This window comes from Tenrec ecaudatus, chromosome 6, assembly GCF_050624435.1.
Source record: "Tenrec ecaudatus isolate mTenEca1 chromosome 6, mTenEca1.hap1, whole genome shotgun sequence".
Lineage (NCBI taxonomy): Eukaryota > Metazoa > Chordata > Mammalia > Afrosoricida > Tenrecidae > Tenrec > Tenrec ecaudatus.
Window position 1 is genome coordinate 117,638,309 of NC_134535.1, and position 21,761 is coordinate 117,660,069.

Consider the following 21,761-nt stretch of genomic DNA (forward strand, 5'->3'; position numbering starts at 1 on the left):
AAAAAACTATGGGCCTACCAACATATTATCGAAACAGACACTAAGTGATACATACCTATCTGTAGTTTGTAAAACAAAAGCAAACCTCAATAACAAATTAATAAACACAAGTTTGCATTAAGGTAATAATTTTAAATGGTAAACAATGCTAGCCAAAAGACTGAGGGCTCAAAGTCACATAAAGGTCCCTCAGAAGAAAGGCCTGGCAATCTTTAAGTCCAAACAATGAGTCACTGAAAAGCTTATGGAGCCAGTTCTAGTCTGACACACATGCAAGCACCATGAGGTCACACTGACTGTAGGGTTTGGGTTCATTAAAATAAAAAAGAACATAAAGAATCTATGTTCTACAATACCTTAACTGAATTCCCCAGTATCTTTGCATTTGGGGTTCTACAAATAAAAGAACTCAATGCTGACACTCATGTGAATTTCAATATTTGTTTACATCAAAGCAATATTCATTTAAATATACTTGCAATAAATAATTGCTATAAATTAAACATTATAAATGAAGTAAACATTGAAATATCACATTTATCTCCCCTTTACATGTTTCAGATACAATTATATGAGAACTTGCAGCCGCTGCATTAAAAATGCAAACATACTGTTCTGTGCTGCATTAGTTGGAGATATAGTCATGATACTCTACTAACGAGGTCATGGAAGTGTACTATCCACTTAAAATTTTTTTAATTAATGAGTACTGCAATTTCGGCATGAACATTTTAAACTAGCTTCTGCTCTCTAGGACACTGGTTTCATTCTCATCTTTCTGAGTAACTGGAATTACAACATCTCAATAAACCCTCTAATCCAGGACAACGTAAGAAGGCTTTTGGAAAGTCGTGAACCTAAATTCATGACATAATTGAGCAATATAACTAGTAAAAATGCAAATTTCACTAAAACTGAAACGGACATGCACAATTAATATAATTTAAGTAGCTAAAACAATTCAGCTGTATGTTTTCATATTAGAATGTATTAAAAAGAAAAGCGTTGTCCAGGCCTAGAATATAAGAATTTTTTCTAAATTTAAAACCTGAATCTGAATGCTAATCTAAGTAAAATGTAATTAGAATGAAAAATTAAGCACCAATAAAATTGAGAGAGCTGGAGGGCCACAATAGATAGCATAATTAAAAAGAATTGGAACCACTGTACCACCACCACCCCCCAAAAAAAGGTCTTACAGCATTTAAAAATTTTCTTTCATCAACTATTTCTTACAACCAGAGTTAACATTTCCCCCCTAAAATTATCAATACCTTCAAACAAAAATAACATTACAATCTATAAAAAGAAAAGTACCTTTTCCTGCAAAAAAGGGTTTTTTCCAAAAACCATATTCAAACATTATATTATTTTTAATTTTTACAAATAATTACCAAACAAACTAAAATATTCAACACAAAAAGGAAAATAAGTTACTTAAGTCCAGAAAATAAGTTAATTAAGTGGTAATCAAATGTTCTGGCAATGAGACAACATAAGTGAGAAATTACAGGAATTTAACCTTTGACCTCACCATCCTATGTCCTGTTTTCATAATAGAGGCTTAAAGTTTCTATAGCAAACATTTATTTCAACTTCTTAAAATAAAACCTCCAAGTCTGCCTTCCAAAATAAACTCAGTTAAACTCAGATGTTTTTAAATTCAGCTATTTAAAGATAAAAGTAATTTAGTGCTTACCTCTGGTCCTGATGCATGTGACAAGTCTCCTTACTGGCATACCTGCTGGCTAAGCAGCTACAAAGACTAGGTCAGCAGCCATTTTGAGACAGCTGCACTGTCTCAGTTGCACTAAAGTGTAATTAAGATGGCTGCAATGTGCACTCAAGAACTCACAGTGAAAACTAAGCTAATGTATCAAACAAAGCCCCTCCCACTTTGTCAGCCTGCAGGAAACAGAGCTCTCAGACAACAGCTAGTGCATATACTGCAACAAACAGTGCAGCTATTCAGGATACAGAAAAAGAAAAGAGAAGGCAGCAAGCCAGTTTTGTAACATAATGCCTGTGAATCCCGACTTGCAATACAGACTTTGGGCACATCCAGATCCCAGACAGCTCGAAATCCAGGCCACATATTAGCAGTTACAGAGATAGAGCCAAATCACACAGAGCAAACAGTGGGGAATTTGCTTGAAAGAAAATCCCTATTTCAGTCCAGAAAAGAGAGTCAAAGTCAAATTCTGCTCAAGGTCTTTTCCCCTACCTTTTTAAAGTACTTTTATCATTACATGACTGTCAATTTTGTAAATTCTGGCACATTAAAAATTTTTAATCCTAGTAGTAATTTGATCAAGTTAATTTCAATTACAGAAAGTAAAACATCTCTCCCACAGATTTTCAACCCAACGGACTCAAATCTAGCAGAATGGTTACAGCAATCTTAAGTGTGACATCTTGACAATTATTTTAAATAACCACTGAGGAGGGACAGGAGTCATGAGTACTAAGATGGCAACAAAGCCAAATTTGAGTAACTTATCAAAAAACAAAACCATTTCTTCATTTGCAGTAGTCCAGATGGTCAGAGACATTCCCACGTGAAACATTTGGTCCCAGGAAGGACAAATTTCAGTTCATACCACCCCACATACCATTTCCATATGAGTTAAAAAGTCAATTAAATAATACGGACACCTTTAGAAAAAAGTAGTAGAGAACATGAAATGGTAAAATTCGGTCCGACATTAAATATTTAAAAACAAGTTTCAGAGATCCCAGTATGTTGGCTGTACCATAGCCATCAAAAGATGGGGGGAGGCAAAGCACACAGAAGAACTGCTTGATTTACTCACATTGCCCTGAGCATCTTTTCTTCTGCAGTCCAGGATCTGCCTTCTTAAAACTACCCAGCCCTGTGTTTCTATTAGGTGTACTTATTAAACCTATTTAAAGGTGTAGGGCATTGATAAAGGCATAATGAAATAACCACAGGAGTTGGGCACGTGGGATTTACTAATTCACTCTATTTCTGTATTTTAAATGAGGCAAACTGAGATAGATAGATAGATAGATAGATAGATAGATAGATAGATAGATAGATAGAGATGTCAAGACCAAACTCACTGCCGTGGAGTCAATACTCACTCAGAGCAACACTATAGGACAAGGCAAATTGCCCCTGTGAGTTTTCAAAACTGATAACTGTTTATAGGTGTAGAAAGCCTTGTCTTTCTCCCTCCCTTGGAGCAGCCGTATTTCGAACGGCCAAATACTGTTGCATTAAAAAAAAAGAATCTTATACTTTATCTAAACCACACTAATTTAATCTCTGTGATAACATGTCTGAGGGCAGCTTTAAATGAAACTCTATACATTAATAGGAAACCATTGGTAAACTAGAAAGGAATACAACAGAAGACAATTACTATGAGCAATAGAATCCGAGTAAGGTAAAGGAAGAGTGCCTAGAGGTTTGGGGGTACAGGGGCTGACACACAACCAATCAAAAAATTTGGAGCTGCCTGATGAACAGCTGTCCTTCAAGAAGCAGATTCTACAAGATTTATGTAACACATCCTCACCCCCACACCAATTGCCTCCTGCCCCACACCAAAAATCTCTCATAAAATCTCCCTTGTTTTGCCAAATCCTTTCTTTTCCCTTGTAAATTCAGATTACTTCTTCCCAGGTCTCAAAACTTTTTCCTAAACAAGCTGCTGGCTTACCATAGAGTAACAATGAGTCTGCACTGAACTGGGTAACAGTGAGTTGTTTTGTTTTGAGCTAATTTAGACTTCCCAAGAAACAGCTATCTAAATTCCATCATTAACCAATCCTCTTCTAACTACAACAGTCATCTTACTATCAATTTGCTCATTTTTCTCTGCAGTGAGTCAAATCAATCAATACATTGAACGGTCTTACCCTAGGGAAAAGGAGTAGAGCAGTAGGTTGATAAGGATTAAGTCTTGGGTTTTATACACATTATGTACAGTAAAAAAGTAGCCTGAGCTGAAATCAAATCCCACATCACACTCAGCCCTATCCACATTATTTCTATTTCTGTACCTGTTGGAAAGAGATTAGAAAGATGAAATGGTTATAGACCATTATTCAGACAGCTAAGACCACTGCTATGAACACCACTGCTTAAGTTTTAAACGCCGTCAGTGTAAGATAAGATAAAATAATAATTTATAAATTATCAAGAATTCATGAGGGGGGGCAGGAAGGGAGGGGGAGGGAAAAAAGGAAAATGAGGCGCTGATTCCAGGAACCCAAGTGGAAAGTGAATTTTGAGAATGATGCGGGCAACGAATGTAAGTGTGCTTTACACAATTGATGTATTTATGGATTATGATAAGAGTTGTATAAGCCCCAATAAAATGATTTTTTTAAAACATCATTACTTTTTATGTGCCTTTGCTCATGCTTTACCCTATTTCCCAGAGATCCCACCCTAGTTCAGCCAGCCAATAAATCATTTGTATCCTTCAACTTAAATCATCTATTCACTGACAATCCTTTCCTTAGTCTTTCTTAGGAGATACAATTTCTCCCTCAAGATTTTTATGCATGCCATCATTATACTCACATTTCATTATATCTTTATCTATCGTTGCTTAAAATGAAAAAAATCAATCTCACCTGCCATTCTCTTAAGTACTATAAAATACAAAATTTGATTTTCTCAATAGATGGTGATTTAAAAGTCAAATTTAACATTTTCATTCTATCACAGAAATCTTACATTTCTACATCTTTAAGAATGTTTATTATAGGATTCCAACTTATACTTTCTACAAAACATAACCACTTAACTATAGGGTTCCAGGTAAGCTGAGTTGTCTAGAGAAACAAAACCAGCAAAATTGTACGTGTATAAAGAAGAACTTTATATAAATAGGTAATTTTGTATCAAGAAGGCATCCGAGCCCAGTACAACTCAAGTCCATGGGTCCAGTCCAATGACAGTCAGGGCCTCTTTACACTTACATAACCAAAGACCAATGATACAGGAGCAGAATGCATGGAGATCACATGCGGGCAATTGGAGAGTCCAGTGGATCCAACATGTGAGATCATAGCAAGGCACCGACAGCTCGGAGGTTAGCTCCCAGGATCAGCAGTCCCCACGTGGCTGCCCCATGGAGGCAGACAAAGTCCCAACAAGGATGAAGGTGAAGGGTGAAAGAAGGGAAGTTTTCACTGTTTCTCTTACAGAAAAGACCCCTCTCCTCCCAGCCACCCCCAAAGAGGCAATATCAGGCTGTGATCCACTTTCACATGGATGCAAGCTGACATAAAATCTAACTGCCATCCCTGACAACACTACAATCTTTTGCACTTTAGAATCCAAGCTAGGAAATTACCTTTTGTAAAGAACTTTTCAGTTTACAGTATTTTACCACAGATGTGCTTGGCTTCTAACAAAAAGCTGGTGGTGGTTCAAACCCACCCCAAGGCTCGCCAGGAGAAGTGCATGGTACTATCCCCCCATAAAAATTACCTCAAAAACTTGATAAGGTGGTTCGATTTTGTCACACAGGGTTGCTATGAGTCAGAATCTACTCAATGGCACCTAATAAAACTACCACTTCCACTAGAGGAGCTACTATGGGCTGAGTCATAGTAAATGTTAAAAGGAATCTACTTTGAAACGTTACTATATTCTAAGAAAGAAAATAATATATTGTACAATATCATACATCATCTTACAAATTTGTTGTAGATCGGATCCATTTTTTTGTAAACCACACATACTTGGAAGCAATTTCTGATGTTAGGTAAATCTTTCACATGACTACCCAGTATTTTTCTCTAAATAGGAACTAGCACTTCTCACTTAGTTCTTTTTATTTTCTTCAATTTCACTCTTAAAATGAAGATAAAACAAACAGTACAATTGATCTACTCCCACATTTTTACGAACAGAAAATCTAACTATTTGCCAGGAGTCCTATAAGTAGTAATGAGGGGGAAAAAAACCTAAATGGAATTAAGTCTAGCCAACTATTACAGATACAGATATATAGAAAACTTGACATATGCAAATCCCGCAAAAGCACAATAAAATGTTTTACTGTGTTTGAGAAATACATCCATTATCAGGCATATATATCTTAAAAGAGAAAAGGCATGTCAATAGGATGTCAAGATTAGTGTTTCCCAAACCACCCAGGAGTGCGGGGGGAGGGGGGGGACATGGCGGACACTAGAATATTCCCAGGGTGAGGGGGCAAAGTTGTTCAAAAGAGTTCAAAAGCAGATAGCTCCATGTTATCCTGGGCTATACGAGCCATAGTACAACAGCATTTAATTACTAGGAGTGCTGAGTAATGGCTTCCCTAAAAGAAAGACAGTAAGTAGACCAAATAAGGTTGGGAACCTATGGTCAAAATAGCAAACTTACAACTCCAACCTTCACTCCATCTTTAAACTTCACAAAAACTAAAGGCATAAATCCATTTCAGACACAAATCCTCAATAACAGAAAGAAAAGAGATAATAGCTATAAATATTTTCAAAGTAAGCAAGACCAGGGGTGCCTAACTTGTCAACAAACCTCCAAACTCCAAGATGTAGTGGGGACAAATTAATCCCCTGAAGGTCTAAATATGTCAGTAATTTTGTACCCAAAACAGTACATTGTTTTGCATAAAATTTGGTGTTTTATATTGTAGGACTGTAATTCTTAAGAAATTACTCATTTTAATCTCTCTAGTAGACATTCCAGGTATGATAATAAACTTTAATACCCAGTTAACATTTACCTTGAGCCACCCTCGGAATTACCGCCAGGGAGGTTAAGAATGATGTTGTTTTACAATGCAGAATCCTCAAAAGACAGGACTAGAAGAACCCTGAAAACATGGGAGTATAAGTGACATAAAGATGATGTAGCTCTAAAATGGAATAGTGAAAACTGTTTGAGGGGTAGTGAGCTATCCTAAATGTCCTCTACAAAAGCATTCAACTGAGTAACCACTGTCTCCAACCCTCGTCTGATAATAGTAGCCATAGTTAAAAATGCAAGCACCATACCAAAAGGGAAGCGCTGACAGCTGACTAGATCCCAGTCTAATCTCCCATAATGCTGCAGTTAGACTCTTATTTTCCCCATGTATGAAAACGAAAGACTTTTCTCTGGGAGTATCTGATTAGCCACCAAAAATAATAAATAAATAAAACTTCAAAGGATGTATTGGCATTCCCCCAAAACGGTCTTCCCAGAACATCTTACTATGAAATTATAACCTGACAAATTCAGAAACTCCATCTTGTTAGTGTCTCACATCACATTATGCAGTCAAAGAAATGGAAAGCAATTAGGTGAAGGCTCTAACATAGAAAATAAAGATCCAAAAATTTTTTTTAACAAAATTTTTTAAAGAAAATAAAGATGCAAATTAGAGGGGGGAATTACGCAATAAGAACTTTTTAAAAAATCATTAATATTTATGAATAAGAATAAGTCACCTTCCTAACTCAAGTATGGGAAACTATAGGCAAAGGATACTCAGAGCATAGAAATTAATGTATATACTCTACTATAATCTGACCCAAATATCAGCTGAAGCACCTAATTTTATCACAAAAAATGCATTAAAAAGGTGCTGAAAAACTCAGCTTATACTCAAGTATATGTGATAATAACACAATAGGAAAAATCAACAGGACTATATAATACTTTACAAATCTTGCTGATTTATAAGTTGAAAACAAAGTTGTAAGTACACACAAAAAATTATGTAACAAAATTACAGATGATCCCTCCAAAATTCTAACTGGAATGACAGAATGACATAAATGAAAAAAGACACCACCAATGAAATAACTTAGGAAACTTTCCAGAGCTGAAGTACAAGAGTTGCCCAGGCTAGAGACTAATGAATAACCAGTAAGCAGTATAAAACAGACCCACACTAAAGCACGGCGTTGCAGTGAAATTTCAAAATATACAAGTTGCTACTGAAGAAGCAATCAGAAATAGGAATGACTTCAAATATCTTAAGACTAATAATAGATGCAAAAAGTTAAGAGAGTAATGACTTTAAAATCCTGAAAAAATATTTCCATTCTAGAATTCTATACCCAGCCAAACTATTAGTCAAGCATTTCAAAATAGAGAATAACATTTTTCAAACATAGATTGGTCTCGAAAAATACTTCATATGTATCCTTTATCGGAAAACTAAAGGTGTCCCTGTTTCTTATAGCAGTTTGAGACATAGGAAACAAGGTTCTACATTCTTACACAAAAAAGACAAAGGAAAATCCATCGGAAAGTGAGTAAAATTCTAAAGATAACATCTATGCCCCAAATATACAGATCACCATGCCAAATTAGAACAAACTAGACTCAAGAAATGAACTCAGTAAAGAGCCTTGCTACTTCTGTACTTAAGAACAAATTGTAGAGATCAGGAATTAAATCTACGGAAATAAACATCCAGAGAACCTTAGTACAGAATGTCCCAAGTATCTATTACACCTACCCCTCACTTATCAATTATTTCATTATCTGACATTTCACATTTATGACAATAGTTTAAAAAGCTCCTACCCTCCAAAAATTCTGAACACTAGCAACGTACATCTGTCAGCACCACCACCTAAGCCCCTGGCAGGATCCTAGACTGTCAAATCCTGTGTGTGAATAGAAAGGAAGCTATTGCACAGCACTTCACTTTCCAGGGAGAGGGGGGTGTTCTCCCTGAGATGCTAGGTGTCAGACTGATGGATGTGGGGGACCTGAGTGGGGCAGCAGGGATAGGACACAACCTGGGCTGGTCCTGGGTAGCCAGAAGTGGCTGAGTCCAGAGCAGTGTAATTTAGTGTCCTCATAATAGATTGTCCTCAGTATGGAGCAGAAAGTGGAACCACAGATCTTAGGTTTCATATCTTCTAAGGGTCCCTGGGGGCACAGATTAAACACTGGGCTGAAAGTTCCACCAGGCTGCCTGCTCCCATTAAGATTTGTAATCTAAGAAAACAAGTGGCAGTACAACTCTCTCCTGTAGGGTCACTGAGTCAAAACTGAATCAATTGCAGGAGGTTTGCAACAGGAATTTGACTGAATGTAGGTTTTGTATCCCTTTCCCAATCTGAAGATGAAAATTCAGATCTGTTACCACTTCCTTTATCAAACTGTAGTATTTTAACTATTAGGTTATAGATTAACAATCTAGAAAAGGGTGAGCAATTCTCCAAGTCTTTTTACCCTCGCATGGTGTGGTCCAACTTGAAAAATCCATCCTACCTTGCCAGCAACCATGGCTCAAATTGCAGATGATACTGAAGACAAAATAGCAGGTCATCAGTAATCCAGTTCCCCTAGCTAATAAAGGTGTACTAGGTAACAGAATAGCTTTGGGTTTTATTTTAGCTCAACAAAGTGAAGTTCACACTAAGGTTATGCTCTGCTTGGATTAAATGCCACAGTGGAAAGAAAGTAAAACATTAAGCAAATTTGCCAAAAGCCCCTCTAGTTAAATAAGAGGGGGTACCGCACCTCACTCCCACAAAAAATGCTCAATGGACTTCATTCTACCAGGTCAGACTTTCTATTTAGAGCAGTTCTCAACCAGTGGGTCATGACCACTTCGGGGGTCAAATGAACCCTTTCACAGGGGTCGCCTAAGACATGTTCTTAGGAACCAAGACACCGCTCCTCTATCCACCTCCAGGCAGGTCCGCCCACATGCAGTTACTGTTACCCATGCTATACCATGCTTCAAGACAAAATTTCATTTATTTGTTAGTAGAAATAAGTATTTCACAATAATTACATATTGTTTTGTGATGAATCATGCTTTAATTATGTTCAATTTGAAACAATAAAAGTACATCCTGCCTATCAGATATTTACATTACAATTCATAACAGTAGCAAAGTTAGTTATGAAGTAGCAATGAAAATAATTTTATGGTTGGGGGGTCACCACAACATGAGGAACTGTATTAAAGAGTTTTGGCATTAGAAAGGTTGAGAACCACTAGTTTAGAGGTTCTAAAAAGAGGGCATAACAGCGTGTGACAAAAACGGCCTGATTTGTGGCAGAGAGTGGACTGGTTTTGCCACCACAACAATGCACCTGCTCACAATCATCTGTGCACCAGTTTTGTGGCACAAAACAGCATGCCTCTCTTGCCCCACGTACCTTACTCACCTGACCTGGCTCCATGTGACTTCTTTATGTTTCCACGAATGCAGAGGGGCATGAAAGGACAGTGATTTGACAATGTAGAAGAGGTGAAAAAAATGAGGGAGGTGTTGTCAGTCACACAAACAAATGAATTTGAAAAATGTTTCCAAGAATGGAATCACAGATTGACAAATGTATGAAACACAATTGAGAGTACTTTGAAGGTGATAAGATTGTTTTGTAAAAAATTTAAATACATAACTTTGAGGAAAAATTCTGGGATTTTTAGGGGGTATCCCCTCATATGACCCTAAAGATGATGATTTGGGGGCCACATTGGATTTCCTCAGAGAATCCAACACCACTTCTGCCCAAGGATAATGCAGATGTAAGACAAGTCACCTTCCTCCATCCTTCTTTATCCTATGTGAAAACCAATCATTCCTTCCATGGCACTCTTCTGCTCTGCTGGATTCAACAGAACTCACAGATCATACTCAGAGTTTCATGGCTTATTAAATAACTGGATTTCCATAGAGTTGATGCAGACTGACAATTGTGTAGGGCAGAATAGAACTGGTTCCCTAGAGTTTCTGAAATTGTAAGTCTTGATAGGAACAAAAAGCTTTATATTTTCCCACGGAGCAGCTCTTGGGTTGGAATTGCTGACTTTTCAGTCAACAGGCCAATGTTTAACTGACAGTACCACCAAGGCTACCACAAATCAGGATCAGAAAACATTAAGGATTTGGTCCTTTTGTCTGAAACAGAGCTTCTCCATCATGTCTGTCTGGTCCGCAGCCTCAGCCATGCCTCTCCCTGGCTATCTATCTCATAGTCTGGACACAGGTCTCTGCTACCTCATGTTCTTGGTGCTATGGCTTCTAGTATCTCTGCTGCCCCTGCAACTTCAGGCAAGGGTCTTACATACATTCCATTAGCAGTCCTTCATTTCTGACAGTCATGAGAACCCCTCCCTGCTTCTGGGATGGGCTCAACCATCTCACCTATAAAAGAATACTCAACAGAATGGTAAAACTGACCCATTTCCAAGTTTAAAGTTTTCTACACCCTATTTGCATGTTCCCAACCAGGCAGAGGGTGGGAGTTCAACTAGACTGTTATAGAAGAACCATAGCAATTTCACACTCACCACAATGACTCACCTCTTCTAGGCTATTTTTGTTGGTTACCCGATGTTATGGGTTCTTGGCTGCACTCGTTATTATAAACTGTAATAATGTAATTATTGTATTATCATTATTACAAACTGAAATAATCACATTACTTAAAATAATCAAATAATTACTACATGTATAACTAAATATGCTATGAAATGCTTATCCCATCCATGTAAATTGACAACTCCTCTGCCTGTTCCCTTCTATAGTCCTTTGGCAATACATGCCAGTTCCAACAGTCAACACTTGTATGAGAACTGTTCCTCTATTGCCAACTGTCTGCTCCCATAAACTCTGATACCAGCTCACCTTGAAGATGAGCCCTACTAATATGGCATTATAAAAAACTAGTAATAGCATGGTGCCCAGTTACTGTACGGATAGTGACTATCTTAAAAAGCTTGTTTAAAAAAAAAGAGCAAGCAGTCATCTCAGGTTGATTTCATGCAAAAGAAAGGTTATTCATATATGAATTATTATGTTCTTCAGCCCCTGGTGTTGACTTGATGAAAAACTCACCACCAAGTCAATTATAACTCACAGTGACCCTAAAAGACAGAGCAGAACACCTCTGTGCGTTTGACTGTAAATCTTTATGGGAGTAAATTCTCCCATGGAGTGGCTGATGATTTTGACCTGCGGAGGCAGTTAGCAGCCCAAAGCATAACCACTATGCCACCAAAGCTTCGCTTGATGAAAAGGGGCAAGTATAATAGCAGACCTCAAAATGATGGTACTTAACAGCATGCAACTAGCCTGCCAATGAGCCCAAGGAGACAGGAAAGCAGATTGTCACATCTTTCTCCTACAAAGCAGCTGGTGGGTTCAAACCTCTGGCTTTTCCGTTAGCAACTGAGCGCTCAACCACTGTGCCACGAGGGCTCCTTCCATGGACAAAGATGCCTTTTAATATATAGGCATAAACAATTAACTGATTAATCAGTTGACTAAAGCGAAAAAAAAGAAATTTATCAGGCAGGATTACTAAATTTTTTATAGACCCTATCTTATTAATCCTCAAATAACCCCATGAAAGTTACGTGGCATCTATTTTACAGACAGGATTAGTGGAAGACATTTACTGCCCAGTTCTCAAAACAAAACTTCTGTTCTTTCTACATCAATATTGCAGTATATTTAATTACATTATATGGCCATTTTTGTGATTTATTATAAATCCTAGCCCCTGTGGTTATTATACCATTTGGGACTGAGTTATCTGTTGTGCTAATGAAGTATTAAGGTGGGATATATCTGAGATATATCTACTTGAGAGTGTGACTCAAGTCACCACCTCTACTGTGATCTGCGGATTAGCAATCACCTTTGATATTTGTGGTAAAACAAGAACTAATTCAGTAATCATGATGAAATTGGCAGAAAGGAAAATATGATGAAGAAACCAGGCAGTCCCCAGAAAGAATAACATCTGGAGTTTTAAAGGCTTATCTTAAAACAAGCAGTCATTTAAGTGAAGTGTTAGCTAAGTCCATGCAAAAGAAATGCACCAGCCTGAACAAATGCACGAGTATGAACAAAAGATTATTAGTAATATAATCCATGATCAGACATGGAAATTGTATTAGAGCTTAAATTCTGAGCACCTATTTGCAGAAAGCTGAGGACCACAGTGAAAACCCATAATGCATTTGCAGATCTCCCAATTAGATTAAATCTCAACTGAATGAATTCCTTCCTGGTCATTAACTATGGATGAGAACAATCTTGCCTTCAGGCAGAGTGCATTGGAAAGTGGAAGGCCTCCACCTCTCTCCAGACAACACATGGAGGGCAGTTTCCCTTTAGGGGCTTGTCTGTATGTGCCATTGACAGGCAGTACCGGGAGTCATACAGTCATGAATCATGCCCTTCAGTCATATCCTGATTGCCTTGTTAGAAGGCACTGGATCAATTTTGGAAGCTCTTCATAATATTCAACATAATTTACATGTCCCAAATATGGTCTGCTTCTGTAGTCCCACTTGTAACTGTGACATACTGATCTGCCATCTATCATGAATTTGTGAGTTTGCTTTGTTCTATGCCTTATTTACTGTCCTAATTGAATCCTTGGACACCATTTTGGCCTCCTGCTAATGATTTCCTTCATCCAGATAATGTTGTCTTTGTTTTTGTCCTGTTGTGTCATTTAAGATGTAATAGTCTAATCAAATGCAGAATGAGTCTCCAGGTGGGAAAACAAATCAGATATCAGATCAACCCACAAGGACTAGGGCCCCAATCGCAGGTAGCCATCTTGACATAGTCCCAGCATGTTCCTTAGTGTGATTAAGCAAGTGACATCTTTCACTTTCAGGTGTTTCATATCTCTGTAGTTGTGCTGAGCAACTTTAGCACAATTCACTCTTGCTTTGGATCCTACATCCCTCTGGCTTGCTTCCACCTTAACTGTAGCTAGAAGGGCACCTGAGAAAAAAAATTTGAAAATTGACTTTTAAACTGTCTTGGGATTTCTAAACAAATCTAAGAAAGCCTCTCTGTGCCCCCAAAACAAAAGAAAGCCAAATGGGCAAGCATATTAAAAGAAAAACTCCACTAATATGTAATTTTTCTAAGTACTCTAACGAACTGTCAAATGCTGTGAATGCCCAGAATTACTTAATCCTTTTTAATTATCAATAATCATTTCATAGGGTATCTTCCAGCAATCCATACATCAATTGATCAAGCACATTTGTACATGTTGCCATACTTAATCCTATTGTCACAAAAGAATTTATATAACTGAAATATATCACTATTAACACATATTTTCACATACTCAAAATAAAGATTTAATGGAGAACGGTAAAACTAGTAATTAAGAAAACATCCTCATGAGAAACTAAAAGGTTTTTATATTTACTCTTTAAGAATTAGGCTCCATCCTGGTCTGAAAAGGAGTTTCTTTTCAAAATTCTTCCCTCAAAGTAGAGGGTGAGTGGGTTGGAAAGGGGGAACTGATTACAAGGATCCATATGTGAGCGCCTCCCTGGGAGATGGACAGCAGAGAAGGGGGGGAAGGGAGACTCTGAATAGGGCAAGATATGACAAAAGAACAATGTATAAATTACCAAGGGCACATGAGGGTGGGGGGAGCGGGGAGGGAGGGGAAAAAAAAAGAGGACCTGATGCAAAGGGCTTAAGTGGAGAGCAAATGCTTTGAGAATGATTGGGGCAGGGAATGTGCAGATGTGCTTTATACAATTGATGTATGTATATGTATGGATTGTGATAAGAGCTGTATGAGCCCCTAATAAAATGTAAAAAAAGAAAAGAGGAAAAAAAAGAAAATGATTAGGGCAAAGAATGTACAGATGTGCTTTACACAATTGATGTATGTATATGTATGGATTGTGATAAGAGTTGTATGAGCCCCTAAAAAATGTTTAAAAAAATTCTTCCCTCAAAAGAGTCTATTTTCTTAATGGTTTTAAGTAAATCTACTTCTCTCATTTCTAACATAGTTGTATTCATATTGCCATGTCCTAAAGTAGACTAAAAATAGAAATATAGTCCTCTATCCTCTCCCAATAGACCCTTGTTATATAAATACAAGGAAACCAGTAAAATGGTATCTTAATGAAATGTCACAGTATTCTGTTTCTAAAAACAGTACACGCTGCAGGATCTGTAAGTATGCATTATATTCATCAATAAAGGAAAACAAAAAGTATTAAAAAAAAGCAAGTTCGCACCAATGCAATTCTAATAGAAACTTCAATATAACTGGCTTTTTAAAAATATAACCCAAATAATGTAAAGCTAATCTAATCTACAAAAAACAACAGACAAGACCAGTTAAGAAAACTATGTACAGGTTTCAAAGGTGCTTACAAACTAAGGCAGGACAGGAAGATCTGGTAATATAATTCCAAAAAGTGGTCACAAAGAAGACCAATGGGTTCCAACGGTTCAATCAACAAGCTGTCACAGGGACGGCCAAGGACCAGGCAGGCAGCTTCTGTGTGCATGAGTCACCACAGCTCAGGCACAACCCAATGACTCAAAAAAAACCTGCCATCAAGTTGATGCCAACCATACCAGCCTACAGAACTGCCCCTGTGAGTTTCTCAGCTGTAGCTCCTCAATGAAAGTACCATCTTGTCTTTGGTAACCAATGCCACCAAGGCTCCTGACCCAATGACAAATAGGTCTGTCTACGAGTCTACTGCAACTGAGTTGATTTTACACTAGAGCAACCTTATGGAACAGAGCAGTCCTCAGAAGGTACATTTTTACAGTTACAGACAGTCCTGTCTTTCTCCTCCAGCGAGGTAAGTGGATTCAAACGGTCTCCCTTTCAGCTGCCTGTCAATCACTGTAAATGGTGCACCACCATGACCCCACATCTAGGACGACAGAGCTACAAGAGTTGTGTGGTTTTAAGACTGAGGCCCAGCTACATGGATTGTAAACGCCTTTTAGACTTCAATATAATACATTCCCTGAAGAAGCTAACAAATTATTTCACATGCTTAATATTTCTGTACATACTGCACTGATAAACTGTATATAATTCCAAGGAATGCTTCCACCAACTCCCACTACCAAGTTGATTCTGATTCATAGCAACCTTACAGGATAAAGTGGAACTGCTATAAATCTTTATAGGATCAGAAAGCTTCATCTTCCTATCCCACCCTCCAGCAGCTGGTGGAATTGAACTGTTATCCTTGCGATCAGAAACATAACCCAGTACACCTCCAGGATTCTATAAGGTATCCATGAAATTCACCAAATGCCTTAAAGGCCAATACACAATTGGTTAATAAAATAGAACCAACAGACCAAGCAAAGCCTACAGTGATCAACAGAACAACTCAAACAATCTGAGAAAGGGTGGACTGCCAACATGAAATTCTGAATATGGGAAAAATGAAACCAGTGACCAGTAACACAGTATGTCAGAATAAACGCCATGAAGATTAAAAAGTCGAGGTTTTTTTAAGAAAATGGACAAAAAATAAAAATAAACCATATAGATGAATATTCAAATTATTTCACATGCTTAATATCTTCTAGGCAGAGAAACAAGCAGTAAGTGCACTTTACTACATAACTTTAAACCTCTAAATATATAAAACCATACATAATTTTTAAAAGTAATTGGTAAACTTAAGAATAAAATGATGCAACAGATAGAAAGGGATAGCATGGATAATAAAATCACATTAAGAAAAACATTAACAGATAGTATAGAAAAACAGGCCCCAAAAAGCCTCAAACAACAAATTCCAAATCTAAGAAAATGCATATATTAAAAAATTTTTAGGTTAATTTTAATAGTTACCAAAAAAAGAAATAACGAGCTACTAGGCATTGAACTGTGATCCAAGTGGTGGCAGTTCGAAAACATTAGCAGCTCCACGTGGAAAATGCCGCTGTCTAGTCCTGGAACACGTATAGTTTCGGAAACCCAGTGGGGTCGGGTTGCTATGAGTGAGCATTGACTCCATGCCAATGAGACAAAGTAATTTGCACCCATCAAATTTATAGTGACATTTGAAATGCTTTTTAGTAAAACTAAATTGTATCAACGTGGCAACTTAAAAGCTCTCTGAAGCAGTAATTTCAAAGATATAGATTAGAGTGTGACACACAAAGATGTTCACTGTAGTAGAGAAATGGGAAAAACAAGTCAAATTTTCAACAATAAGAAAAGCCTAGATGTGCTTTATACAATTGATCTATGTATATGTATGGATTGTGATAAGAGCTGTATGAGCCCCTAATAAAATGTTTAAAAAAAAAAAAAAAAGAAATGCCTACTATGTCTCAGTTGATATAACAAAATTAGATAGACATTTAAACATATGCTTAAAAGCTATTTCATAATTTGGGAAATTTCCACAAACTTATATAAGTAATCTTTGGAAAAATAATGAAATGAAAAGATATTAATAATTTAAAGTTTAAGAATAAATTATATTCCCAATGAAAACCAACTGATAGATTAATACTAATAAATTAATCAACCAAGAAATATTGATAAGCTGATCAGCCAATAAAGCATGATCACAAAAACACCAAAACCTTTATCATGTATTTCTGAATATTGCTATTTTCAACATTTTCTATATGTGCTATAAGTAAAACTCTTAAATATAACATTTCTCACTTGTACGAGGCATGGTTTAAGGCCTAAACAAAACTTTAATAGTTTATGCCTTGATTATTCAAAGTAAATGATTATGATAATTAAAATTTCTTAAACTGGAAATTAGAAAAGTTTTAAATAACCCCACATAGCATTCATTCCTAGAAAACCTAGTATTAATGTTCACATGTGCTACAATATTAATATTTTGTGGCATCGACTACCAAAAAAAATTTCAAAATATGTTTACTATTGAGAGAATAACTCATTGCCATTGAGCCGATTCCAACTCACGTTAACCCTATAAAACAAGGTAAAATTCAGTCTTAGCATTTCTAAGTCTGGCAATCTTAATAGAAGCAGACTGCCTGATCTGCCTCCATTGAGTGCCGGGGGGTTTGAACCAACAACCTTTTGGTTAGTATCCCAATGCTTTTTCCAAAGTTCTACCAGGGCTCGTTCAGACAATTCATCGACCCGAGTTTTAAGTTTATACAACTATATCTGTCTTTTTAAGAAGAAACAACAGCAAAATTGTTCAACCAATAAATATTTAATTGTACGCTGTTCAGCATTTTCAAGTACCCCTTTTGACTTTCAATATTAACCTAACAGACAATCATTTGTATAACTAATTCACTGCCATCAAGTCCATTCTGACTCATGGCAACTTAATAGGTTTCCCAGCTCTCTTTACAGAAGTATAAAGCCCTGTCTTTCTCCCGCAGAGGAGGGCTGGAGAACTTGCAGATCACAGTCCAACTGGTTACCACTGCACCACCAGAACGACTCATCATTCCTTACTAAAACTTCAAAGCCAAAATATATTCCATATTTTCAAAGATCAACGGATTTTGTTCCTTCACGGTGTATGTGTGCACACATACACACACAAATATTGAAAAATACAATCTAGTGTTAACTTTAAGTATTTAAATACCTGAGTTTACTATCTGTGAAGAAGGGTAATGTTTGATAATCACTCAGAAAGATTACACAATTGGGCTCTAAATTCTAAATAATGCTTTGTGGAAGACGTCAGAGTTCCAGGAATGACATCAATGACAGATTAACATTCTATTGGAAGAGAAAAAAAAAAACCTTTCTAGTCATTCTATTTCATGTGACATCATTTACAAATCCACCAATCCAAAGTATGCCTGTCAAACACATCTAGTTCATAGTTAACTAAGTGTATTTGTTTGGAGCAATAAAAATGTCCCTAACCTAAATCGGATTATACAGCACAGCCACTTCTTCAACAGCATATTAATGCAACCCTGAGGTTCTACAGGCAGAAATCAATTGCTGTACTGGTAAATAAAAATCAGAGACAAAAGTAGTTAAAATAGTTTACAGGCATTTACCAACTACGAATTTGCCTAATGGGGGAACCAAATGAAATCTTATATAATTTAACTCAGATAAGTTATAGAAGACTTAAATATACTAACACACCTTTTAAAATAAAATAAGCGACAGCCTACTTACATTATAAACACCTGATCTTTAAGAAACTAAAATAGAAGCACAAGAAAAACTTTTAAAAGCAAACAAAATGATAGCTTATAAACAAATGCTTAAGATGGGTAAGTATGATTAGCAATAAAAAAATTTTATTGATGGCCCAATTGATTCCTCACAAAGACATGTATGCAGTTGTAGAATTTGTTTTTTTCGAAGTTTATCAAGTAAATTCTTTCTTGCGCACCCTTACAAGGAAAATGCGAAGAACATGTTATTTCTTTTTTAAAGTCAAATTAACAATATCAGAATCAGTAAGCATGCTGAGACACTGACACAACCTAAAAGTAATAATTCATCGACTTAGAATCAAAATTTTTAAAATTTTACACCAGGACACAGGTTTGACCTTAAACTACATCTTACGTGATTACATTCCCTCCATCAACGCACCCTATACTTCTAAAACTTAAATTGATTGTATTTTGCAAACACGCCTCGTCTCTCTTAACAGATCTGGTAAAAACGTGGTTGAAAATGCACTTACAAATATGTACTTCAAATAAATGCACTTCCCGTGAAACGCGACGGGGTGCAAGAACGTGTGATCTCCCTAAACACAGCATCCAGCGATATGCTAGACGCTAAATTACCGCGAACCACCACCAACTCTAATTTTCACAGAAAATCAACTCCCCATTTTCTCGGAGGAATAGGAAAGATGAGTTTGTGGTGAGAAGGGAGGACAACCGAGGAGGACTGCTTCGCTTGAAAACCGTGAGAATTTCGAGCCACGGACGGAAACCCCTCGAGAACGATGAAAAATAAATCTAGAACCCAAATGGCGTCCAGCAGAACATTAGCTCTTGAACATGAATATTGCGCTTGCGCAGCCACCGCCCCGGCGGCTGCATGACTGCAGCTAGAGCCCGACCCCGCGAGATCACGTGCTCCCATGCAGCGCCGGCCGCAGCGCCGCGAGCGCGCAGGCGCACTCCCAACTCCGGGCGCCGCCATAATGCGGTCTTCACTTTTCAGAAACACAGTCATTCCGCCACAAAACGTGGCCGTATCAGCCCCTGGGATGCACAGGTACCTTTCCGGGAGGGAAAACCGGGAGGAGGAACCACGTTCCTGCCTTCCTACTGAGCCGTCCGCTCCGCCGTCACACGCGTAGCCGCCTCACTCGCGCGCGCCTCTCGCCGCGCCGCCGCGCCGCGCCGCCGCCGCCGCTGCCTCTGCAGATTCAAAAACAAACCCGCTTCTCCCCTACACGCGCCGAGGCCGTTATGCAAAGTAGTGTGGGCGGAGCTCCCTTCTTGTTTTATTGGCCACGCCTATATTCTCTCGGCCAATAGACTGGCGGAATGACCGTCCCCCATGCAAATCTCCTGGTTTTTTATTTGAATGAGGGCACTTGGCCCCGCCTCCTGCTGTGGAAAAGGAAAAAGGAGTCCCGCGGAGGCGCTGTGCGCTGCAGTTGCCGCGAGTTGTTTTTGGTTTGTTGTTGGTTTTTTTTTTAGTTACTGTTTCTTTGTGAGTAGCACTTGGTGAGCACCTTCAGGGAAGGGAGGAAGTAAGTAGGCAAGAACTAAAACCTGAGAGAAAGATTTTCGAAAAATGATGCTAAAGTATATTTGCTAATTTGCTGATCAATAATTTAAGTATAATTTGAAGTTATTAATATAAATGCGTCGAGCAAAGATCCTTGGTTGTTCTTTAACAGAGCAAGCACCTCAGGAATATCACTCCCCCAGAAACGGTTGCAGTATTGCGAGTTTGCGTTGGAGAGCAGTTCCCTGTTGTTTAAAGAGATCTGGACCATGTTCAAGTGCTCCTGCTCTCCTTGCCTGTATGACTGGAGTAAGCATGTAACTCCGTTGTCTCACCTCTAAAATGGTGATAATGCCTGTGGTTAAGTTCTGAAAGACTAAATAATGGGCTAACTACAACTGCGTTTTTGAAAAGAAAGGCCTTGTAAATAACCATTCGTAAAGTTTGTGGTTTTAAGTAATTTTTCACTATTTATCAAGATTTACTTAGCAATTGTGTTTTTAAACTATGCTGGAGTTACAGTGCATCACAATAAGTACAACACTGTGCTGTCGTCCAAAAAATACCCATACTCGAGTGAATGCAGAAGGAGCACTGCTGGTACAGTGGCTACACATTGAGCTGCTAACTAAGGTGAACAGTTCAAAACCACTCGCTCTGATACCCCAATGACTTACAGTCTCGGAAACTCACAGGAGCAGTTCTGCGTGGACCTGCAATGTCACTAAGAGTGGCATCGGCTGTGGGTTTGATTTTGGTGAAGGAATGCAGAGAGCTAAGCAGATTTTTATAGATGCTAAGAGATGAGTGTAGGGTAGTTGATCTTTGTTTTTCTAATTTGGACCTTTCGATTTATTTGAAGTACACAATGGCTTTTAGGAGAATTACCTAATCCAGACTTGGGAAATAAGAAGTACCTTCCCAGGACAGATAATCTCACACAAGATTAGATTGAATACGTTTCTGACCTAAAAGCAGGGCTTTAACCAGAGGGTAAAAGGACTTCTAGATCAGGAAGTGATGCAATTAGCATGACGTTGTTGCATTGCTAAACTTTGTATTTAGCACAGAACATAGTGTATGAGTAATTAACTAGAGTTGCTATCAAATAGAGAGGACCCTAGACTAGGAGCCTGGTGTATTCAGATTAGAATTGCTCCTTAAGGTTTCCAAAATGGTTACTGTGGGGGAGCATATCACCAGACCTGCCTTCTGAAGTGCCTTTGGCTCAGTTTGAACTGCCAAACTTTGAGTTGATTGTCCAGTGCTTAGCCACTTGGTCTACCAGGACTCCTTAAACTACATATAGGTGCTCAATTATAATTGTTTATTCTAGTTTATTTAGTACATAAGT

At 37.8% G+C, this 21,761-nt stretch overlaps 1 protein-coding gene across 2 annotated transcripts in view; it reads right to left on the reverse strand.

Moving 5' to 3' along the window:
* The window catches only part of ATF7IP (activating transcription factor 7 interacting protein), a 127,757-nt gene extending 107,621 nt beyond the window's left edge, over positions 1-20,136 (reverse strand). The window contains exon 1 of one of the 2 annotated variants that reach the window (XM_075552032.1): positions 19,950-20,136. Coding sequence is in view for 1 of the 2 variants with exons in the window: in XM_075552031.1 (XP_075408146.1) it covers positions 1,700-1,716 (17 nt within the window). In the remaining variant the exon portion in view is untranslated. Of the gene's footprint in view, positions 1-1,699; positions 1,869-19,949 lie in introns of those variants that run through there. The other variant, XM_075552031.1, reaches the window with a different exon arrangement.
* Between the last annotated feature and the right edge of the window lie 1,625 nt (positions 20,137-21,761).